Source organism: Monodelphis domestica, chromosome 7 (assembly GCF_027887165.1).
Source record: "Monodelphis domestica isolate mMonDom1 chromosome 7, mMonDom1.pri, whole genome shotgun sequence".
In the NCBI taxonomy this organism is placed as follows: Eukaryota; Metazoa; Chordata; class Mammalia; order Didelphimorphia; family Didelphidae; genus Monodelphis; species Monodelphis domestica.
In genome coordinates this window covers 20,679,886-20,704,170 of record NC_077233.1, presented here as the reverse complement: position 1 = coordinate 20,704,170, position 24,285 = coordinate 20,679,886, and the positions used below count along the sequence as shown (strand labels likewise).

General features: G+C 37.1%; 1 protein-coding gene across 3 annotated transcripts in view; it reads left to right on the top strand.

The window, feature by feature from the left end:
* The window catches only part of FHIT (fragile histidine triad diadenosine triphosphatase), a 1,742,917-nt gene that overhangs the window by 1,482,606 nt on the left and 236,026 nt on the right, over positions 1-24,285 (top strand). For all 3 annotated transcript variants that reach the window (XM_056805423.1, XM_001370436.4, XM_056805425.1), the window contains one exon: positions 13,969-14,037. In XM_056805423.1, the coding sequence (XP_056661401.1) occupies positions 13,969-14,037 (69 nt within the window). The remainder of the gene's footprint in view (positions 1-13,968; positions 14,038-24,285) is intronic.

Sequence of the window (24,285 nt, the reverse complement as noted above, 5' to 3'; positions counted from 1 at the left end):
TAAATTTCATTGAGATTAATATTTTTCCCTAGACCCCATGAAATCTGTCTACTGATCCCAGGTTAAGAACTCAAATTTATGGCGAAATATTTTCTTTTTCGTCTACCTTCTTCTCACCCTCCCCTTCCATTATCTTCTTTATTATCATCTTCTAGTTATTATTAACAATCTTGATTTTTCTTTTTTATGAAAGAAATCATTTTCAAAATTTAAACTAACCAGAATAATAGACAAAATAGAGTTAGCAAGTAGACGTCAGATCTCAGAATCATGTAGACTCGGGTTCGGTTTCCTACCAACCTTGAGCAAGTCTATATGGAAAGGAGGTGAGATCAAAATGAAGAGCAAAGGGTCTGAGTGGTCATTCCCTATTCATATAATTCAGGGAAGATTTTTAGTTTAATCCTTTCCTTTCTGTCATAGTAACAACTCTAAGACAGAAAGGCAAAGGCTAGGCAAATGGGGTTAAGTGACTACAGCTAGAAATTGTGAGAGGCCAGATTTAAATCCAGATCCTCTCAACTCCAGTTTTGGAACCCTATCCTTTTGGCCACCTACCTGCCCTGGGGAATGTGCTCTTAACAAATGCTTCCCAAAGAATAGAAATCTTGCTCAGAGTTGAAAAAAAGTAAAGATAGTGGGGAAATGAGACAGGATTATGTTATTCCAGAACAACAGAAAAATGGTCCCTTTTAATCAACTATTGAGATATTAGCTAGTCTGAGGTTGGAATTGAAAGGAAGGAAGAGAAGAAAAAAGGAAAAAGAAAGAATGAAACCAGCATTTATTAAGCTCCCATGATTCTACATGGAGACTCCAGATTACCATTTTATGTGACCATTGGTCACACAGGTCCCCTCTTCCAGAATGGATATTACATTCTGAAGAAGCTGAGGGTAATTCAGTATTCGTGCCCATTGCTCTGGTGGCATATTTTTACAAATTTTAATTTATTTAATTAATTTAATAATTAAAAACTAATTTTAAAAAGATAGATTGCGGGTTATTTCCATTAATGAACTAACCCATCATGGTGCTGACCAAGGCCCAGCAGGGTTCTCAGCCCTCATTAAGGAGGAATGTCCATCTTTTTCCCAGCCTTTGCACAAAGCCAGTTTTGGGTGGCTCCCCCAGAGCAAATGTTAATTCTAAAGGTTGACCCTCTAAGGGCCATCATCATAAACCATTCACCTCGGTCTCGTCTCCCTCACCTCCCAGGTCAGCAGATGCTCACCAAAGCAATCAGAGCATTTTGGCTAACAGTTCCCTGGAAAGGTCCCCATGTTGTAAATCCCATGCACTCCTTTGGATCCTGAGCAAACTGTAGTTCACAGTTGGACTGGACTCCAATTCCCCGCCCTAAAGAATGGCCCTAGCTAAACGATTGCGAAGTAATGCCTCTCTTAATTAGAGGTCAATTCATGTCGATCCGAGAAACGGAAGGTTAGCAGGCATTGGAAAGGGGCTCTTTGGGATGAAGGAAGCTTAGTCGATATAATTTCCAGCCCCCTCATCAGCAAATTGACATAGAAAAGGGAACACTCTTAGTCTCCCACATCATCTCGTTTCGGAGGATGGTGGATGGAATCCCTTTGTCTCATTAAGAGAACAAAGTGCATTATGAGAAAACCAGCAGCAAAGCAATAGACTGTGGATTTCCTTTGTCGTTCTGAGAGATGAGACAAGGGCATCCTGGCTGCTTGTTTATTCTTCTTCTTCTTATTAGTGCCATGGTGATGCTCGTCTATTGGGTTTCAACGACACCAGGCAGAGTCCCACAAATCTCCTAGGGATTTGGTGGGGGAACAGAACAGAGAGTAATGATGATGCTATCTACATTCGTCCCTGGTTATGTCATCATTCTGAAATTGCACTGGAATATAATTTATGAGTCACCTGTAACATGGAGCATCATTGGTCTAATTGGAGTCTTTTGTCTTGTCAAAAGCTATCAAATCAGTATCTCTTCAGGGACTATTTCATATCTTCCAGACTGATTATTGAGCAGGGAAGTTCATTTCTTGTCGTAGAATTCCCTCTGGAAGGATCTGTAGGGCTCCATGTCCCCAGAAACCTTGACTTCATTTTTGCAGGCGATGGAGAACTCTGCTCCTATGTGTAACCTTGCCATGTGGGAAGCATCTCTCATCATAAACAAAGAAATACTTTCCGGGGAAAAAAATCTGGCAACAACATAAATATCTGCTCATTTGAGTTAGGCAGAAGATGCAAATGTAAGCCACCGAAGAAATATGACTCCCCTAAATTCTGCTAATTTCGAGCAAGTCGGGAAAACAGGGAAACATATGCACCAGGGGGAAAGTAGGATGTGCAAAGAAACTTGACAGAGAAACATGATAAAAATTGGATGAAGCAAAGTTCTATTTATGTTGAATGTTTTATTTTGTGGAAGTCATATATGAAAATAGCCATATTTGAAACGATGAAAATCCTATATTCAGTGCATCCAACTGAAACCATCATTTACATTGGAAAGGTTTTTATAGTAACAGCCAAAGCATGAAGCTGTGGTACAAATGAAAGTATAAAACAGGCAAAAATCCACCCATATTTAGGGACTTCTTTCAACTCAATGAAATTCCTGTTTGTGTGTATCTATCATTTTGTTTTATATTTTATATACTTATATTTTATGATATGTATATGTAAATATACTTATTTCCATATAAAATACATTTAGTACATTTAGATGTACTAAATATATAAAGGTATTTTATGTATCATTAATAACTCAATCATTGTACATTTATTAAGCACCTTTTATGTGCTTAATTTATCATTATATTAGTTATTAATATTATATTAGTATATCAGTGCTATTTTATTATTATTATTATTATTATTATATTAGTATATATAGTGCTATTAGTATATTAGTGTATATTAGAATATACAAAAAGAGACAAGAGGCAGGACCTATCCTCAAAGAGCTTGTCAGTCTAGTAAGGAAGATAAAGTACAAATAAACACAAGCACACTTTAGACAGGACAAATAGGAAATGATTAACAAAGTCCAGGCACTAAAATGAAGAAGCTCCACCTTGTAGAAGATGAGATTTTAATTGAGACGTGAATTACTTATATATTTATTTCAAGTGTACATTTATATTTATTTAATAATGTTATCTTCAAAGTGGTGCAAATGAACATGGAGGTATCGGCTAATATTAAGGAAAGAGATATTCCAAGTCAACAAAATGACTCTATTTTGATGCAATGCCCAGAACTGTTGAATGAATGTAACAGATTTGGTCAAAGAAAACCAATTTGCCCTGAAACCAGAGCTATGGTGCTTTGCCAGTTGCATTACTGATGGTTTTCCACTTCGAAAAGGCTTGGTCTAGTTACTTTCACTATATATTTGCTATTTGGTGATCCCTTTTGTCCTAGTTATATCATCTGAATGGGAAAGGGGACAAAGCTGTCTGTAAATTCCTCCAGATTTCTGATTTCATATCTGGGGCATCCATTGTAGAACCACAGTCCACTGAAGATCAGATGCAAACTGACCATCAGAAGTTGCCTGGAACAGATCCTGGGATGTTAAGTCACTTCCCTGTGATTATACAAGTAGGCAGATATATGAGAAATTTGAAGGAATTAAAAAGATTAAGACAACAAGTGGTTGATTCCAAAAATTGAGTGAACCACACTGATTCCATTTTGTGAGTTAATTCTGGAGCTAGTTTAGTTCCCCTTTTTATTCAATTATGGACCTAATCCTAACTCTGTCTTGTGAGCAAAGTGTATTCAATTGTGGGAATTGGGAGAACATCTTATTGTACTGCTTGAACCTCGCTTTGCAGGGCTGGGAAACTGGACCATCTGTTTAGAGACTCAACCAAGGACTGAGGCTATGTTGACCAGAAACACAGTAAGATCCTAAGACTGATGGAAGGCATTTTCTCATAATTACACATCTCAAGCACCCTATATGCCTTTATCTGGAAACTGGCCCCATATTGATCAATCAGTTAATATTTCTTTGTTCCTTTGATTGTTTGCAGACACTGGGGAGGAATTTTTATTCTAAATTCATAAAATTTTATCTGTTCATTCTCCCCCTCCCAACTTAGAAAGCCCTTCATTCTTTCAATTAGAAATCAGATTCCTAAATGTTTTTAATTATTTATATAATATTCTATAATATAATATATTATAATATATAATATTAAATATTTAAAATTAATTTTAATTAATAAAATGAATTCCTAATTCCTTTTAATTAACTGGTCTTATTATATTAAATATTTTTAATGTATAAAAGTAGATCTCTCCCTATATTCTGGGTACAGCCCTAAACTGAGACAGGGGCTTGGTCCCGATTTGTTGGATAATTGTCATGCATTGCTTTAATAAATTGCTATGCTCAGAATTTCAGTTTGTTTCCTCAGTCATTTCATCTTTTGCTGGTTACAGACAGCTACTTGACATGAATCCAGTTAGATCTTCTTGACTTCAAATCTGACCTTCTAGCTACTAAATCACTGTTCACCAGTTTTCCCCTTTAAAAAGGATGACTTAGAATTCTATTTGTATTAGCAGTGGCTGGCCCTCATGGCAGGAAGGTCCTTCTCCTTCATCTCTGCCTTTCACCATTCTTGGCTTTTATTCAAGACTTAGTTTAGGATTTATCTTCTGCAGTAGCCCTTCCTAATCCCCTCAGCCTCTTGAGACTTCTCCTCTAAAGTTACCTTTCCTCTACCCATTTATTTGAAAGCTTCTTGGGCACCTATGTATATGTGTATTTTTTATTTTTTGTATTTCCACCCCCACCACACTCTGTACAGAGCCCAGCACATAACAATTCACAAATAATGTTGGTTGACTGATTGATGCAATCTTTCCTCAGAATAATTTTATAGGAAAATAATGCTGTAGAGGAAATTAATTGGGTGATTTGGGAGAGCTAAATGGCTAGAGATTCCTAAAATTCTGTGATTCTATATTGAATCCAAAATTATTAAAAACCAAAGAATTGGCATCTTTTATTTCTCTGCATCGTCTGTGTCCCTTTGGAGACCATCTGAACTCCTAAAAGTGGTTAGATCTATTTTTAGGAGCTACTCCTTGGGAGCACTAGAACATAAATGAAGGCCAGAGTGCCCTTTGTGGATAACCTTTCCAAGTTTTTCCACCTATGCTGTTTAAACTAGATTTAGAAATGGAAAAAAAAATTAGCAAGTGAGATAATTAGCGAACACAGACTTTTTCCTCACTCTGTCTTTTGTCTCTGGAGGGAGATGAAAGCTTCTACTGTCCCTTTAACTGGACCAGTTGGTAATCCTGTTAACATCTCCTCTTTGGGCTTATTGTATTTCATTTTTTTCCTTTGTAAAATATTCCTAAAGGGAGGCTTAAGCAATAATGCACAGATTATGGAAATGACACTCATTAAGCACGAGGAGAGACTTCCAGGAAGTCACAGCACTGCTTCGAAATATGTAACCCCCATTAGACGCTCCATTCAAATGTTTATTCATAGAGTAGTAAATGTTTATTATTATACATTTTATTGAAACATAAATTAAAGAACTGTAATTATGGGTATGGCAAACACTAAGGCAATGTGCATTTATCAAGAAATAAGTAAGACAAGGAAAAATGCCACTGCTGCTTCATTTGCATCACACTACTTAATCCAGCTCAGAGTAGAAGGACTTGGGCAAGAAGCATCTCCCTGGATTAACATGTTGGCACATCACAGAGAAAAAATATGTCAACAACGGAAAGCTGTTCCTTAGAATAAATATTTGTTTGGGTCAGAAACTGTGAAAAGGAATGATACACTTTCTCTATTTCTGCTTGAGAGGTGGCCAAAGTGGCTACTATTTGAATCAATAGGCATTTATGTACCCCCTAAGGAGATATGTTGTTTTCAGAACTTTCCCCATGTCCATTGGTCTATAGGATAATGCCAATGATTCTGGCAATGGAGACCATGGAGGAGGATTGGAAATAACTGAAGGGAGCTCTTCTGAATCCCAGTAAATTCGATTTCCATATTATACTCTCTGAAATAATTAAGAGGCATTCTTTAAGGGGGAAGAGGTTGAAATACTGAAAAATCATTGATACTCATGCAAAGCAAGAGTCTTCTATTGATATTTCCATGGAGTCATGGCCTTATTGAGATGGATACTCATAGAGAAAGAATGTTGGATTTGAATCCTGAGCACCTCAGTTTAATTCCTAGCTCTGCTACTTACTGTGTGACTTTGGGCAAATTGCACAATCTCCTTAAGCCACATTTTCTCAATATATAAAATGTGGAATCAAGACTAGGTGACCTCTGAGGTCCCATCCAGTTCTAAACCTATGATTTTATGACCATGAGCAAGTCACTTAACACCTCCAGGTCTTAGTTTGTAAATTAGATGGCCTCTGACTATCCCTCTATCTCTAAATCTAGAACTCTTCCATTAGGAAAAAAATCACATTTCAATGCCTTCTTATTCTACGCTTATTCCTTATCTATCCTTATTATTCCTGGGCGGAAGATCTCCCCATTATGGTAGGTGGGTACCAGGCTGTCTGTCCATCTCTTATCACTGACCCACACTCTCAGATCCATCAAGCCCCAGCCATTTTTGTGACCATATATTCCATGGCTGACACCTTTTCCACCTATTTTTATAGGAAACTCCTTAGCAAGAGCCCAACACACCTTCCTTGTGAGATTGTTCATTGTCAGCTTGACCACATGCAGTGATGGATCTTGGGAGATGGTGGTGCTCCAAGATGTGCTGTTATATAACACCAAAAGGAAAGCAGCAGGAAGAATGTTGACTTTGGAGCCCCAACATATTACTCAGTACCTATATGACATTGGGCAAATCATTAAACCTCTCAGTTCCTTCATATGTAAAGTAAAGAAGGTGTATTGGAAGACCTCAAAGAACCCTAAGAGCTCCAGAGATCTGTTCTTTGTTCCTATGATTTTGAAAAAAGAAAGAGTTTTTATGTCAGGGAGTGGCTTGGAATCATTAAAATCTCTGCATGATTTCCACCATGCGGTCTTTCCCCTATTCAATCTTGGAACCACTTCTTTGTCTCTCTTCAATGCCTGCCCTACATACATGCTGATTGGTAGAACTCAGTGACTCAGCCATCTAGCTGTGTATAACAATCTAGGCCACAGGGATTTGTTTTTCTCTACAGCAGTTATTAGGCCAATCCTTTTGTGTTTTGTTCTGAATTCCATATTTTAGGTAGGAAGGAAGGAAGGAAAGAAGGAAGAAGAAAGAAAAGGACAGAAATAGAGAAGGAAGGAAGGAGGCAAGAAAGAAGAAAATGAAGAAGGGACAGAAGGAAAGAGAAAAAAAGGAAGAAAGGAGAGAAGAAATGAAAGTGAGAAGGAAGAAAGGAGAGAAGGAAGAAGAAAGAAAAGGATTGAAAGAGAGGACAGAGGGAAGAAAGGAAGGAGAAAATGAAAATGGGACAGAAGAAAGGAGAAAAAAGGAAGAAAGGAGAAAGAAGAAATTAAAATGAGAGGAGAGAAGGAAGGAAGAAAAGAAGGAAGGAAGGAATGAAGGAAGGAAGGAGGGAGGGAAGGAAAGGAGAAAGGAAGGAAGGAAGAAAAGAAGGAAGGAACGAAGGAAGGAGGGAGGGAAGGAAATGAGAAAGGAAGGAAGGAAGAAAGGAGGGAAGGAAGGAAGAAGGAAAAATTTACCAAGTTCCTTCTTGTTACTAAACTTCTTTTCCCTCCCCATCTCTTTTTAGTTTTCTTTTGTTTTTAGGGTTATCCCTCTGAGTAAAGGAAGGGTAAGACCTATTGGGAAATGGAGGTGATATATAAACAAAAGGAATCAGTAATTTTTAAGTAAAGTTATTCAACAGAGAGTCTTTGGACTAGGAAGTTGTCTATTGGCTTCCATAAGGCAAAAGAAGCACAGAACACCTTGAGCTGCCCCTATATAGGGTAAACACCTTTTACAACTGGATGGATACCATAAATGATTCTCCTTGTTGTTCTGGCTGTTGTACTCAGAAATGAAAGTTGTTTCAGTGTTTACACAACATGGAGGCTCTATCATAATTTCAGAATTAGGAGCTACTATGGGGATAAAGCCCAAGAAGTTTTAAAACAAAGTGGAGACACTTCAGAGGCAAGAGAATGGGGGAATGCGTTCCCTAAGCCCAGATGTTTGTCTCCACATGACAGTTGTTCTCCTGCTCTGCTTCCCTTTAACTCATTTAGCAAAGAAAAAGCAAAGGAGCCACTTGAGATGTAATTGACTCTCACTATTCCTGTTTAGGTCTATTACACAAACAGTAGGGAAATTTCTCATATTGGTTCTATTCATTGCAGTAGAATTAAAAAAAAAAAAACAAGTTCTCCAATCAAACACCTGCCTTCTTAATTGATCTGGATAACTTCAAGTCCCCCCTCCCCTAAAGTGATCTGTTTTTAAACCAAGTGGATGCATTTTGTTATGCTACATTACAGTCTTATAAAAACATCGCTGGTGTAGTAAAGGTGAACAAACCATGAAAATGTCCTCATTCCCCACTGGGTGTAATAAGTGGCCCATATGCTCATCAACTCTTTGTTTAAAAAAAATGTATTTGTTCAGCTCTCCAGTTTTCTTGTACAGTGAATGTGCCATTTGTTATGCAGAGTATAAATGACTGGATTGGCTCTAGGTGTTACTCTTGAGGGGCTCCTTAGAAGCCAGACTGGCAGAGATCTACAGTTGTTTCTCTTCCGGCCATGTCTGGGTTAGTGGCTAGAGTGGGAAGCATGGAGTTAGGAAGGCTGGAGTTCAAATTCTGATTCAGACACCTGCTGAGTAGCCCTGTCCAAGTCACCAAACTTCTCAGTTGCCTTAATTTAAGTAGGTAGGTTGGAAGAATATTGCTTTAGGATTCTTTCAGGTCCTAAATCTGTGATTCCATGATGACTTGATCTGTCTCCTTTCCCTCCAGTGTGATCTGCAGTGGAACCCATCAGAAGTAACTACATTTTTCTAAACCTCACCAGTGTTTGTGTACCCAGTGCCCTGAATAATTGGATACTTGACTGGTGCTTTGGGATGGACATGGGGGACAGGAACACCTGAGTTCAAATCCAGCCTCAGACACTTGCCAGATTTGTGACCATGGGCAAGTCACAACTTCTATTTGGCTCAATTTCTTTGTCTATAAAGTGACTTGCCCACAGTCACCTACCTGGAAAATGTTTGAGGTCCAATTTGAACCCAGGACCTCCTTTCTACAGCCTGTTCTCAATTCACTGCATCACCTAGTTGTCCACAAGTCATCCATTTCAGCATTTAGGCACCCACTCTGGGCAAAGATTCATGCTAAGTCTTGGATTTGCAAAAGCATAAATAAAAAAATAAAATGATGTTTGCCTTTAGGGAGCTCACATTCTAGATACTAGTAGATACTAGATACTTAAAGAACTGAATGTTCCAGGCACTGTGCTAAGTGATAAGGAAACAAAGGGAAAGACAATCCCTCCTTTCAAGGAACTCAATATTATATATATACACATATACACACACATACAAAAATATACATAGAATATCTATGTATATAAATAGTGGCAGAATAGAGGACATTTAGCTTTACTAATAATTGATTCTTGTAACCCATGTTCTTACTCAAGCGCGATGGGAAATTAAGAAGGAAGAAGACTGAAATGAGAGGTATAGAGATGAATTACCAAATGTACATGGTGCATGTTGCTCACCCCACTCCTGAGAGGACACAAATGAGATTAAAATGTAATTAGGAAATGATGAAATAAACAAAAATACAATAAAAGACAGATTTTTATTGTTCATTTGTTTTAATCATGGCTGATTCTTCATGAACCTATTAGAGTTTTCTTAGCAAAGACCATTTCCTTCTCCAGATCATTTTACAGATGAGGAAACTGAGACCATCAGTGTTAGGCTACCATAGTATATTAAAACTAAGTGAATACATGGCCCCCAGGGTTCTTTATATATGCATTAGTAAACCACCCTACCACCCCTTCTCTTGAATTTGGCACCACAATCATTGTAGAAAGGAAGCACTATTGCCTGGAACAATACTCCACTTTCCCTACCTATTTACAATTTTAGCTTAGAAGTGAGTATAGGGTAGATACTAAGAGAGAAAGCACAGACTTCTTTGATAGCCAAGACACTGAAAATATAAGGAAAGGCTATGTACTTCCAAGGGAAGGATGTTTTTTCATTTTTTCTTCTTTAATATTTGTCACCATTTGATAAACTAGAAGCCTTCCCAATAAGATCAAGAATGAAGCAAGGCTGCCCATTATCACCTCTATTACTTAATATTGTACTAGAAACACTAGCAGTAGCAATTAGAGAAGAAAAAGAAATTGAAGGTATTAAAATTGACAATGAGGAGACCAAGCTATCACTCTTTGCAGATGATATGATGGTCTACTTAAAGAATCCTAGAGAATCAACCAAAAAGCTGGTTGAAATAATCAACAACTTTAGCAGAGTTGCAGGATACAAAATGAACCCACATAAGTCATCAGCATTGCTATATATTTCCAATACAGCTCAGCAGCAAGAATTAGAAAGAGAAATTCCATTTAAAATTACCCTAGACAAAATAAAATACTTAGGAATCTATTTGCCGAGACAAACACAGGAACAATAGGAACACAACTACAAAACACTCTCCACACAACTAAAACTAGATCTAAATAATTGGAAAAAATAATTGCTCATGGGTAGGATGAGCTAACATAATAATAACATAGCATAACATAAAAAAGACAATCCTACCCAAATTTAGTTACTTATTTAGTGCCATACCCATTGAACTACCAAAAATTTTTTTCCTTGAATTAGGAAAAAACATAACAAAGTTCATTTGGAAGAACAAAAGATCAAGGAAATCCAGGGAAATAATGAAAAAAAAAAAGTGAAGGAAGGGGACCTAGCAGTACCAGATCTTAAATGGTACTATAAAACAGTCATAATCAAAACCATATGGTACTGGCTAAAAGACAGAAAGGAGGATCAGTGGAATGGACTTGGGTAAGTGACCTCAGCAAGACAGTCTATGATAAACCCAAAGATCCCAGCTTTGGGGACAAAAATCCACTATTTGAAAAAAACTATTGGGAAAATTGGAAGACAGTATGGGAGAGATTAGGTTTGGATCAACATCTCACACCCTACACCAAGATAAACAGAATGGGTGAATGATTTGAATATACAGAAGGAAACTATAAGTAAATTAGGTGAACACAGAATAGTATATGTGTCAGATCTTTGGGAAAGGAAAGATTTTAAGACCAAGCAAGAGATAGAAAAAATTACAAAATGTAAAATAAATCATTTTGATTACATAAATTAAAAAGGTCTTGTACAAACAAAACTAATGCATCCAAAATTAGAGGGGAAGCAACAAATTGGGAAACAATCTTCATTACAAAAACCTCTAACAAAGGTCTAATGACTCAAATTTATAATGAACTAAACCAGTTGTACAAAAAATCAAGCCATTCTCTAATTGGAAAATGGGCAAGGGACATGAATAGGCAATTTTCAGTCAAAGAAATCAAAACTATTAATAAGCACATGAAAAAGTGTTCAAAATCTTTTATAATCAGAGAAATCACACCTAGCAGTTTGGCCAACATGACAGCAAAGGAAGGTAACGAATGCTGGAGGGAATGTGGCAAAATTGGAACATTCATGTATTGCTGGTGGAGTTGTGAACCAACCATTCTGGACGGCAATTTGAAACTATGCCCAAAGGGCGCTAAAAGACTGTCTGCCCTTTGATCCAGCCATAGCACCATTGGGTTTGTATCCCAAAGAGATAATTAGGAAAAAGACTTGTACAAGAATATTCATAGCTGTGCTCTTTGTGGTGGCAAAAAAATTGGAAATTGAGGGGATGCCCTTCAATAGGGGAATGGCTGAACAAATTATGGTATATGTTGGTTATGGAATACTATTGTGCTCAAAGGAATAACAAAGTGGAGGAATTCCATGGAGACTGGAATGACTTCCAGGAAGTGATACAGAGTGAGAGGAGCAGAACCAAGAGAACATTGTACACAGAGACTGATACACTGTGGTACAATCGAATGTAATGGACTTCTCCATTAGTGGCAATGCAGTGATCCTGAACAACTCCAAGGGATTTATGAGAAAGAATATTATCCACATCCAAAGGAAGAACTGTGGGAGTAGAAACACAGAAGAAAAACAACTGCTTGATAACATGTATCCAAGGGATATGGCTGGGGATGGAGACTCTAAATGAACATCCTAGTGCAAACATCGACAACATGGAAATAGATTTTGATCAAGGACACATGTAAAACCCAGTGGAATTGCACTTTGGCTATAGAAAGGGGTGGGGGGAGGGGAGAGAAAGAACATGATTCTTGACACTAAGGAAACATGTTCTAAATTGACTAATTAAATAAAATTTAAAAAAAAAAGAAAAAAAAGAGAAATAATTGTCACCCTTCCCCAGAGTCTATGATAATCTCTAACTGAAATTTGGATGTTTCTTTTCTTGTTATTAATGGTAAAAATGTCTAAGCTAGCATGTATATACATATATATGTATATATATACACATATAGTACATTAAAGCTTACAAAGTTCATTACATTTTAAATTATGTTATATTCTCAATAACCTCACGAGGTAGGGGTTATTATATCTCTATTACAGGTGAGGCTATTAAGTCAGAGTGAGGTTAAGTGACTTGCCTAGAGTCACAGAACTAGTAACTACCTGAAACAAGATTTGAATTTATCTTCTTGACTCCAGGTCCAACATTTCATCCACTGTACCACTAAGCTGGCTTTGTCCAGTTCTACTTTTCTTTTTTCCCCTGTTATGATTTTCAGCTGGGAATGCTGTCCTAAGGGTAATTGTTGACTTCTTTCCTCTATTGGATTTCTCCTTCAAACTCAAACTCCTATGAACTTTCTAACTTAAATTCACAATAGCCAACAGTACGGGAATCTGGCTTTGCTGGCCAAAAAAAAAGTTCCTCTTAAGAATTTTCCTCAAAATGGAGCTATTATCAGCTCTGTTCACCTTGGCACTGTTTTCCTCCTGATTCTGGTTTTAATAGCATATCATTTTTTCCTTGTTGTGCAGTGAAACCACATAGGAACTTAATCTTGAATTCTGTCGGCTGCTTTTGTGAGGACTCTGAGCCTAGGAGGATGATCAGTAAAGGGTGGCTGGGAGAGATGGGAAGGGTCACTTGAGCCTTTGTCCCCAGCACCATATTTGGCTTTTCATTATCACATTTCTCCCTAGGATTCATAATACATTCTAGAACATGACTCAAGGGCAGGAAAAAGGTATAACTTCTACCCAGGTATAATAGAGGATGTATTAGAAGTAAAACTTTCAAATGGTATTTTAGATTTGAAAAAATATCTTTGATTCATTGTGCTATCTGCCAGGATACATGTTCTCAGTATAATGGCATTACTAATTCTATGACCTGAGTGTGCTTTGGTATGCAAAGAAAATGGGTGTATTTGGGGAATTCAAGACTCCTTCTGGGCATCCTTTGGTACTTTGGTCATGTTAGCACCTCACATACTTGCTAATTCCATTCTTCTCCCATTCTAGATTCATCAATTCTCATTTCCTGTCAGTTTCAGGGTTATGGACATCAACTTTTTTTTTTTAATGGGCTGTCACCTTGAAGCTCTGGCTAAATATTACTCTGAATGACAATTGGAAATAATTCCACTCAACTTTCTGGCCTCCCACTCCACATCTCTAGCTTGTTCTTGCTTATTTTCGATCTCTCTCCTCAGCAGATTTCAGATCCATTTAGAGTGGGTGAACGTTTTCTTCCCTTGAAAAATAATACGGTGGGAACCAATATGGAGTAATTGGACTTCATGAAAACATCACTGTCAAGTTTAAAAATATAAAAAGAGATAATCGTGTCTTTTTTTTCATCTTTTTATATTTTCAGCACGTTCATGTCCATATTCTTCCCAGGAAGGCTGGAGACTTTAGCAGAAATGACAGCATCTATGATGAGGTAGGTTTGGTGCCTGCATTAATTTTGTTTGATCCCAGGGGTGGTCAGCAGTGGATGCCAACTCAGTGAGACAGGGGCCATCCTTAAGCACCGGTTGGAATGGCTAAAAGAGGATTCTCTCCAGCAGTATTGTGGAAGTTGTAGAAGTCAAAGATCTGGTGAATATCAAGTCATTAGATGCAAGAAAAACTAGTAGTGTTGGTTGCACTCCTTTGGGCACTTATTGGTGGAAGCTGCAAAAGTCAACACTTGCCAGGATTTCTGTCCTGCTGTTTTATATATATATATATATATATATATATATATATATATATATATATATATATATATATATATAAAGTTGAGGTGAAATAAGTCTGGAACCAAACTATAGTATGAAGATTTTGACTTTTAATTTGGAGGTAATCATGGACAAATGAAGCTTCTTGGGCAGGGGAGTGATGGGGTCAGAACTAGGCTTTAGGAAGATTATTTTGGCAGCTATTGGTGGATGAATTGTAAAGGGAAGAGCCTGAAAGTAGTAAGACCAATTAGGAGAATATTATAGTAGTCAGATGAAAGGTCTCAAACAGGTTGGTCATTATGAAAGTATTTTAGTGAAATATTTCTTTTTAAAAATCTTTATTTGGAATTCAGTCATATATGTAAGAATCAGTGAAGAAGCCTTCATTAATTCATTCACTTCATTCATTCACTGTGCTTGGGTATTCGAGATATAAAAGTGTTGTTCCTCACTTGGATGTGTTCAGATTACAAGTGGATATCCTGCAATGAAAACTAAGTCTGTTTCACTGATGAAAGAGGAAGGTGATATGCGGTAAATTTTTAATATGTCTAAACACGTGACTTTCAAAAATTGAATCCAGCGATAATCATCAAGATAACCTCGTTTGCATTAATGAGAACTGAATAGTTAATCTTTTCTTAGGGACTTATGCCCATGGAAAGTGCAATGTCTCTGTATTATGAGGTCTATCAAATTTGTGATGATGGGGGCAGATGTGGAAAAAAATATAGTTATGTCAGTTCTTATATTTTGTCTTAACATTTCAAGGGTAATAAAGGTTTCCAGTCTTGGAATTGAATAGCAGGACAATGGAGTCAGGAAGACTTGAGTTCAAATACAGCCTCAGACACATCTTGGCTACGTGAGCTTGGCTTTTCTCTGACTCAGTATCCTCATCTTAAAATGAGGGTAATAATAACTGGGATGGTATGAGGATCCACTAAATCATATACAGGCTAAATACTTTACAAATACCAAAGCACTAAATAAATGCTATTATGATAAGCATATGTTCTATAACAACTATATAAAATAACTTTTATATATTATATGAATTATATTAGCTGCTATAATTATTATTATTTTAAAATAAAAATATATATGCCAGCAATGATGTGGACCTTGTCTATACCTCTCTGTATTTTTCATTTACTCTATAGGACAATTAATACTCCAAATACTTGAGCCCAGAAAATAGGGAGTATCTACTGATTATGATACAAATTACTGTACATTATTCACTACATGAATAGTTGTGTGACATAGTTATTTCTGGTGGGAGCCTTTTCATTGTTTGGAGTGAGAAGTCATCATTAAGGATAGATTATTTCTCTTGCTTTCCACCCAAAGATGGAATCCAAATAAACTCAGGTATTGAGATGGCATCTCCCCATAGATCTGGTTAGGAGGGAAGCAATAATAGATTTTAGGGAGAAAGGTAGAATTGTTCAAAGTCAAAGTTTGATAATCTTCAAATACTTAGTGAACAGGGTCTAGATTGAGGGAATGTCTTCAAAGTTTGGAAATATGGCCTGGCAATGGTGAAATGTGGATATACAGAGCTGAAGAGGTAGCTAGGCTCAAGGTTAAGGAAAAAGCTAATGAATCGGGTCTTGAAGCAGGATTGAGTTCATACAAAAAGAAGAGTTTGCAGTTAGATTCAGGACAATTGGTTGTGTTATTGCTAGTCCTGGGAATCAATGTGACCTCCCTCTACCTTGTTGTATTCTTGGCAATTTCATGAGCATGAACAAATATGTCTAGGACATGAATTCTCTTTATATGGGACACTTTAATGTCCTAAATGCATTTTTTTTTCATGCTTAAGTTTGTCTTCAAGATCATCTGTTAGGAATTATTTCCCAAAGAGGGAAGATGTCATAGATATGATATGATGTGATTCGACATGATGTTGTAAAATATTATGATGTGATATAATTTAATATAATATATAGTACTATGGTAAATCTAATGCAATATAATGTAATAGATAATATAAGTTGATGATATGATATGACACAGGGTGATATGATTCATATGGTAAACACTTCTAAATTTTAGAAACTAATATAATTTTATAAAACCACATAGCTCAGAAAATATGTGTAGATGCTTTGGGAGGGAATCATTATGAACAAGTGAAAATAATTAATGGTTCTCAACAGATTTTTGTTCTGTGAATTCCTTTCAATAACAACAATAAAACAAAAAACATGGAATACTTCAATATATTACTCCTGATATGCTTTTATATTTATTCATTAAGTGATTATAGCACCCACAATGATAATTTTCCCCAACTTTAAATTAAAGTTTATATTATATAATGTACAATTATAAAATATAAACTTTTATTCTACCCATAATTGCAAAATTTCTGAGTATAACATTATAAAATCCCAATTATAAAAAAAATTGAGCATTTTATGAGATATTTTATGTGAATAAGGAGTATAAAAAGTTATCCAAGAAGATCTCATTTGCTTACTATTATCTGAAAGACTACAGATTAAATTTTTTATTTTATAAATTTTGTTGAATATAGATAACATTTTGATCAAATATGTTATAACTGGAAGATATATAACTTAATATAATAAATTCATATAAGTTTAATTTTATTGCTGGACTTTATTCACAGATAGGCAGTATTTGACTTATAGCAGACACAGTCTTAAATCTCATCCCACATCACATATATTTCTGTATCTTAATTGAAAAGAAGAATAAAGTAAAAATGCTCTTGTATACAACTACGTGGTAGAAAATGGCAGGGGAATTTCACAAGCTCTCTTACTGAGAGATGGTGATTCATTGAAAACAATTAGTCACTTAACCAGTTGATGAAAATGAGTATTTATAATAAAATACTTTTATATTACCTCATGATAAATCTGTATTAAGTGAGCAATATACTTGAGTTTCAGTTGCATGACAGGACTTTCTTTTCTTCAACGACTCACACATTATCTACATTCTCACAAAAACTCTACTCACCGTTGACTAGTGTTGCCAAAGTAGTTCATTTGAAAATCTACCAGATTGAAGAATAGAAATTAAACACAGGAAGAATTTAAATTGAAAACAGCCATAATATTTTGAGGAGAGGCAATATAAGACTTGATTCTGCAAAATTTTTGTGATGGTCCTTGATGTGTTTCAAGATGATTTCCATCATCTACGTGAGATGCTTTTGATTCTGGGTGAGTGGAGTAAGAATTAAAACTTTCCTTGTACTGTGAAATTTGTGGTATGATATTCTAAGCCACCTATAGCTGTTCTTAGTACCTGTTTATTTCTTCTTCCTTTTATCACTAATTGTAAATTAACCTTAAAAACTGCATTTTCTGCGATGGGTTTTGTAATCACTTTGGTGAAACCACTCAAGTTCCTATCTCCTATGGATTATAAGCTTAGGAGAGTGGCTTTCTAGAAGACTTCCTTTCCAGTTGTGTACTAGTACATATGTACTGGGCATCATTTGTACCAAACTTTGTCAAGAAGCACAATGGAAGAACATTGGTTGAGGAACTGGAAGGTCATAGTTTTAGCCCCAGCCTTGCTAGTTACTAATCCCATGAATGTTACTTGATCTGCCATCTCTCCTACCAGGTTGGTCCCAAAGACTTAAAATGATTTCATGGAAGTTCCACAAAAAGTAGAAAGCATTATGCAGACTTTAGATATGTGAGATAATATACATCAGGCTCAGTGAAACTGAGAACTGAGGAGAGGATGAAGGAAAGGATCTTGGATACTGATGGAAATGGGAAGTGTGGAGTATGTACATCACCCCAAAGTAAAACAGCAGGGAGTTTGGGTAAAACAAACAGCAGTTGGTCTCAAGAGGAAGGAGCTGAGTGATCAATGCAAATGAGCATTAACTGTATTTCCTCTAGGGATAAAAGTGAGAAAAAATTAATTTAGAAATAAAGTCACTTTGAATAGGTTATGTTCTATTCTGAGCACCATAATTTTAGAAGTGCATTGATGAACCAGAAAATAATTAGAGAAGGGTAAGCAGAATGGTTAAAGGTCTGAAACCATGCCATAGAAGGGACTGGAGGTGTTTAGCTTGAAGGAAAGACTTAGGACGACCACAATAACTCAGTTGTCAAGAAGCTCCAATATTCCAATGGATCTTGGATCTCATCAGTGCTGATATTTCCCTATTTGAGAAGATGGAAGAGGAAAAGGACCATTTTTACCTAGACTTAGAGCAGCTGGGATCAAATCCCACCTTGGATATTCACTGCTTATGAGATCTTAAAGAATTCACTTAGCCTTCTGGCGATTCTGATTATGTGCCAAAGGAGGGGATTGGGCTAGATGGTCTCTGGGATTCCTTCTAGCTCTAGACATGTGATCCTATTATCTGATAATTCTATGATGCTTCTGAGCGAGCAGATGGCAATCCATCCACACCTTCCTACTCGGTAAAACAACTTTCTCTGACCTTCCCAAAGTTTGTCACAGGGGATCATCCAACATGCTGAGCTCTTGCCTCAGCTTCTTTTGACATTTTTAGGAATTGGAATGTAGGGAAGGTCATTCTAAAATGAATCTGGCTATGTAGTTTGGTCATGACCTGGACGTATTCAACTGGAGAATGTATCAGATTTCATCCTTTGTGTCCCTACATCCCTCATACTAATGATTCCTACGGTGAATGGGAGTTCTCTGGGATGATGTCCAAGAGTCCTTCCACCTGAACACTCCGAGTCTATGAGCTTACAGATTTGACCCAATTTATCAATGACTCCCCTCCCAGATAATGTTTTTGAAAACTTCTTCAACATAAAGTATTTTGTTTATTAATGTGTCAAAGCTTTATCAACAGGAATTAGGGGTTTTTACCTTTTTCTGTTGCTAAGTGGCAATGTAGCCTAAAAGAAAGAACGTGGGATAGAAGGAATCCAGGAATAGTACAAGGTCTTCTGACTAAAAGACAAGTACTTTGCACAGCTAAATAAATGCAGGTCAAAATAGGGAGATGGAGTACAAATATTCTATCAGGGCTTTATAAAAGCTCAAGGACTTGTAGGAGCTAAGAAGCCTCTCATCTTACATGGCCCCTGGGAAATTGATGGGGGGCACAGGGTGCTCAAGGAAGCTGAGCAAAGAAAGGTCTCAAATCTGGCATTTGCATTATCAGCAGACACCCATCTAGACTTAGAGAGAACTCGAGTTTTTACCTGCCCTGACCACGTACCTTTCCAACTTAGTTGGCCAGGGAAGGCAGACCCTAATTGCTTCTGCAAACTGGTCTATCATGCCTTACTAGGTTGACTTCTGCCTGTAGATCTTGGTTTCAGAAAAAAGCAACTCCTGTGATGACATTCAGCTTGATGGTCATGAAAAGGTTGGCAGTAACACTTCTGAAATGCAGACACAGCCAGGCTAGGGACAAGAGGGCATGTGGCAAAGAAAAGAGAGCGTACTTCTAGAGAAATGAAGGAGTCCTTTTTGTTCTCAGAGCCCCAGTGACCAGGTTTTAGTCCCTGCCCCATTCTTGTGGCACTGATTCATTGTATGACTATATTTAACTCCTCTGACCATGTTTCTTCATTAGAAAAAATGATCATGTCTGGCACTATAGTCACTTTCTCTTCCTCCTTGCAGCAAGTCCTGACCACTCCATCTCACCACCTAGCTGCTCAAGAAGACTTAAGAATAAATCCTGCCTCTGATACTTACCAGCTATGAGAATTTGGGCAATTCACTTAACCTGTGGTAGCCTGTTTCCTTGTCTATAAAAAGTGGGACAACTATAGCATCTACTTCATGAGGTTCAAATGAGATAATACATGTACAGTGTCTTGCATATCTCAAACCACTATATAAATGCTGGCTATTAGCTCTTATTAGAAGTTCCTTCCTGACCATATATTATACTTTTTGATCCTTTAGGGCAATTCACCTAGAGTGGAGAGTCAGGTGGTAGGATAATAGATTTAGAGCTGTTGAGACCTTAGAAACTATGGAATCCAACCTTTGTTTTGCAGATGAGGAACTATGATCTAGAACAATTAAGTGACTTGTCTAAGGTCAAATAAATGGTAAGAAGTAGACCTCAAATTTCCCTTGAGCCCAAACATAGCACTCTGTTACTATGCTGCCTCTTTCAAAACATCATTTTTTTTGAGTGATTCTGCTTTATGTTGACCCTAGTAAGATGACATCTGCAAGAATGTCATCTATCTATATAGCTCACTATCTACCATTTTATCCCATCACCCTTGTGTTCAGTCATTGAGGAGCTAAAGATTGTCCAGAGGAGGCCAACCAGAAAGATAAAGGGCCTGAACTTGGTTCAAGCCATCTCACAACTACAGTGGAGTCAAGAATTTTACCCAGATCTTCAAAACATTTCTCTTCCCTCTAATAATGTCAATATCCTGCATTCTTCTTGTTCTGTGAGAATTCTTTCTTTCACTTAACATCATCCATGAACAAAGGATGGTTTGATAAAACATAGGTAACTTGGTCTCTGAGAATAGTAGGAACTCTCATATCACCTATAATATTTGTCTTTGATATCAGATTGATTTCTCAAACCATTTGAGAAGAGCCAAGGCCATGGGCTCCAGTTGACTTTTCTACAAGTGGCGGGTGTTTCAGTACAACACAGTTAATTAGTTATTATCCTCTATCCAACTGAGAGGTGATTTTCTGATTGCTTTCAGTAGTTCATCATGAGGAATCTAATGCATTTCGTCCAGGAGAAGAAAACTTTACTGGCCTTCCTTTCTAATTCTGCATCATCAGTCAAGCATTTACTGAATGTTTACCATATGCCAGGCACTATGCTAAGCATTGGGGATAGAAAGAAACACAATAGCTGGTCTTAACTTCAAGGAGCTTCCATTCTAATGAGTGAGAAAATATGTAAGCAACTATGGACATAGAGTATTGTAAGTTTCAAAATATTGTGTCCATGGGGAACTGCATCCCCCAGCATGCCTCAGGTGTCCCTCCCTACTACTTCCTGGTTTGGGATTGGTCTTGAATGGACCAATGCCATACTGGGGGAGGGACCATTCCATCTACTTCCTGGTATAGTATTGGTCTTGAATTGGACCAATACTGTGTTAGGAAGGGGCCACATCCCCTAATTCCAGGCATGGGATTGGTCTATGTAAAGACCAATCCTACACCTTTGAATCTGACAAGATTCAGAGTAGTGGGACTCAAGTTAATTTCACCTAGGGAACTCTAGGGAACTTTTAATGAAGTTTTAAAAAGATAAGTTAGTAGATAGCTTTTCTTTCAGCCCCTTCAGTATGTATATTTGAATGAATAACATACTTATTAAATGTTTGCTATGTATAAAGCCCGGTGGATACAATTTTACAGAAAAGCCTGTCCCTTGTCCCAAGAATCTCACATTTTAATGAGGGAAACAATGGAAGTTGCACATCAAATAGAAAAACCCATTGTTATTGGGGTCAGGCAGGGAATCATAAGTTAATGCTTCTTCTTTAATGTCTTATATAGAAGGTAAGTTGGAGGTAGTCTAAGAGGGAAAATACTGGATTTCAGGAGCGATGGGAAAGGCTTGTTGTAGAAGGTGGTATTTTATTTTATTATTTTATTTATTTATTTATTTTTAAAATTCTTACTAACTATTGGTTCAAAGGTAAGGGCTAGGCAATGGGGATTAAGTGACTTGCCCAGGGTCACACAGCTAGGAAGTGTCTGAGGCAAGATTTGAACCTAGGACCTCCTGTCTCTAGGTCTGGCTCTCCATCCTCTAAACTACCCAACTACCCCCCAGAAGGTGGTATTTTAGCTGAGATTTGAAGGAAGCCAAAAGTTACAGATAAGGAAGTAGGATGTCTTGTTCAGGGAACAGCAAGGAGGTCAGTGACAGCAGAAGCTCCAGTTACCAGAAATCAAATGGTATTAGTAACTCGTGAATAGAAACTCAAGGATGCTCTTACCTGATCCACCAGGAGAGAATAACCCACTAATTTTCCATGAGCCTATGTGGCGATATGCCAGCATATGTACTGACAGTCTGAAGGTTCTTGTCATTGCTCACTGAACACTCCAAAATGCCCCCCTGCTCCTTCACCTTAATGTTTGTGGGGAGGCTTAGAGCCTTTGGAATATATGTGACTTTCCCCTTTTTCTGTGTCAGGCTATAATTAAATTAAGGGATTCAAGGGTAAAACATTTTGTTTCTAAGTGTTATTGATGCCTAAACATCTGTCATTTCTAGATTTATTGGCACTTGCCCAACAACTCTTCCCAACAAACTACACTTTAACAAAGAATGGAAAAAAATCAAGGCAAAACCAACCCATACAGTGCGTAAGCCTGTAAAATTCTTTACCAAGAAGAACATTTTAACCAATATTTACTTATCTTGTGTACAGATTAGATCCCCACCCTAAACCAATAGAATCTTAAGTTCTTGAGGACTTTTTTCTTTGTGTCCCTAACATGTAACACAATGCCTGGCATGTATTAGGGGCTTAATAAATTTAGGTTGGCCTATAATGTTAAATTAACTGAGTTCTGAACAAAAATTGATTTATTTGATTAAAACCCATTACTCTCTACTAGCAGAAGTCATCCAGAAAGAATGTACTATAGGAATGGCAAGCTTATATAGGAGGAGAAGAAGAAATAGAGACAGGTTAAGAAAATGGGGCACTGAGGTGGGAGTAAGGGTGGGAGGCTGCCAAAAGGATATGAAGGCACTTAAAAACTCTGTTGATTTTGGCCTGGGGAATGACAGTGTATATAATAAAGGTGAAGTTGATCTGTCCAAGAATTTTTCCAATGGCCAGTCCTTAGTGTGGGCAGAGGATATTGTTTTAAAACTGGTTTTATTATAGAATAGCTCCCTGAAGCTCGGTTTCCTATTTTGTAAAATGAGAGAGTTGAACTAGATAACCTCAGAGAGCCATTCCTGCTCTATATCTGTGATCCTATCCCTTGTTTCCAGATTTTTCTCTCTAAGACTCCAAAGCATGTTTCATGGATCACTTCTTCCAAGTAGCATCTTTCTAATTAAAGAAGCATTGAACTAAACGCAGTCTCTAGTCTCTAGTCTAGTCTGTTGCTGAAACATGGCCCTTTGTAGATAGTAAGCACTTAATAAATGTTTTATTCATTCACTAGTGATATAAAATATAACAGGATTCTAGTCCCTCTACTGGGATCTCTGGAGGATTCCTTGAAGGTCTATACTTTCCAAACTTCTGCTACCTGGAGCATTGAGGAGGAGGAAGGGGAATTTGCAGCTCAGCCAGAAACTTTAGGTAGGTCGGGCACAATCTCTGAGGAAGGGAATGAGATTTAAACATGAACACTTTAAAAAAAAGCTCTTGCTGTCAAAATAGATCACAAAGGCTGAAAGAAAGAAGTAGAGAGATGTTGATAGACACCTTCAAAAGCATACCAGAAGTGTCTCCTCTCCCCCTTAAGTATATACAGAGCCTGCAAGAAAGTGGGAGAAAGACAATGAAATACATTTACACAGTTCTACAGGATTTGTAAATGGTTTTGTCATTGTGGATTTTTTATTCACCATTCATTCATTCATTCATTCATTTAATTAGTTTTAATTTTTTATTATTTATTTATTTGCTAATATTCACACTATTATTTTATTCATTGAATTCATTTTTCATTCTTTAGACTTAGGAAGGTATTCATGATTAAATAACCTTGATTTTTAAAAAAAATCCCATTAATGCTCTCTTTGGAGCAAGGCCAGTTCTCCATAATTCATAAAACTAATGTACAACATTCAACCTCAAGAGTCAAGATAATTTCTTACAATTCACCCTCTGAAGGAAAGCAAGCAGAGTGTCAGGAAACCTGATCAAACTTGGGCTTGTGTTTGGATCAAAGTCTCTTGACGGTGGAGTTTCCTCTCTCTAGACCTTTGGTTAAATAGGCTCAAGAAAGTTTGATGAATTTCAACTTGGTTCCATCCAAGGAGCATT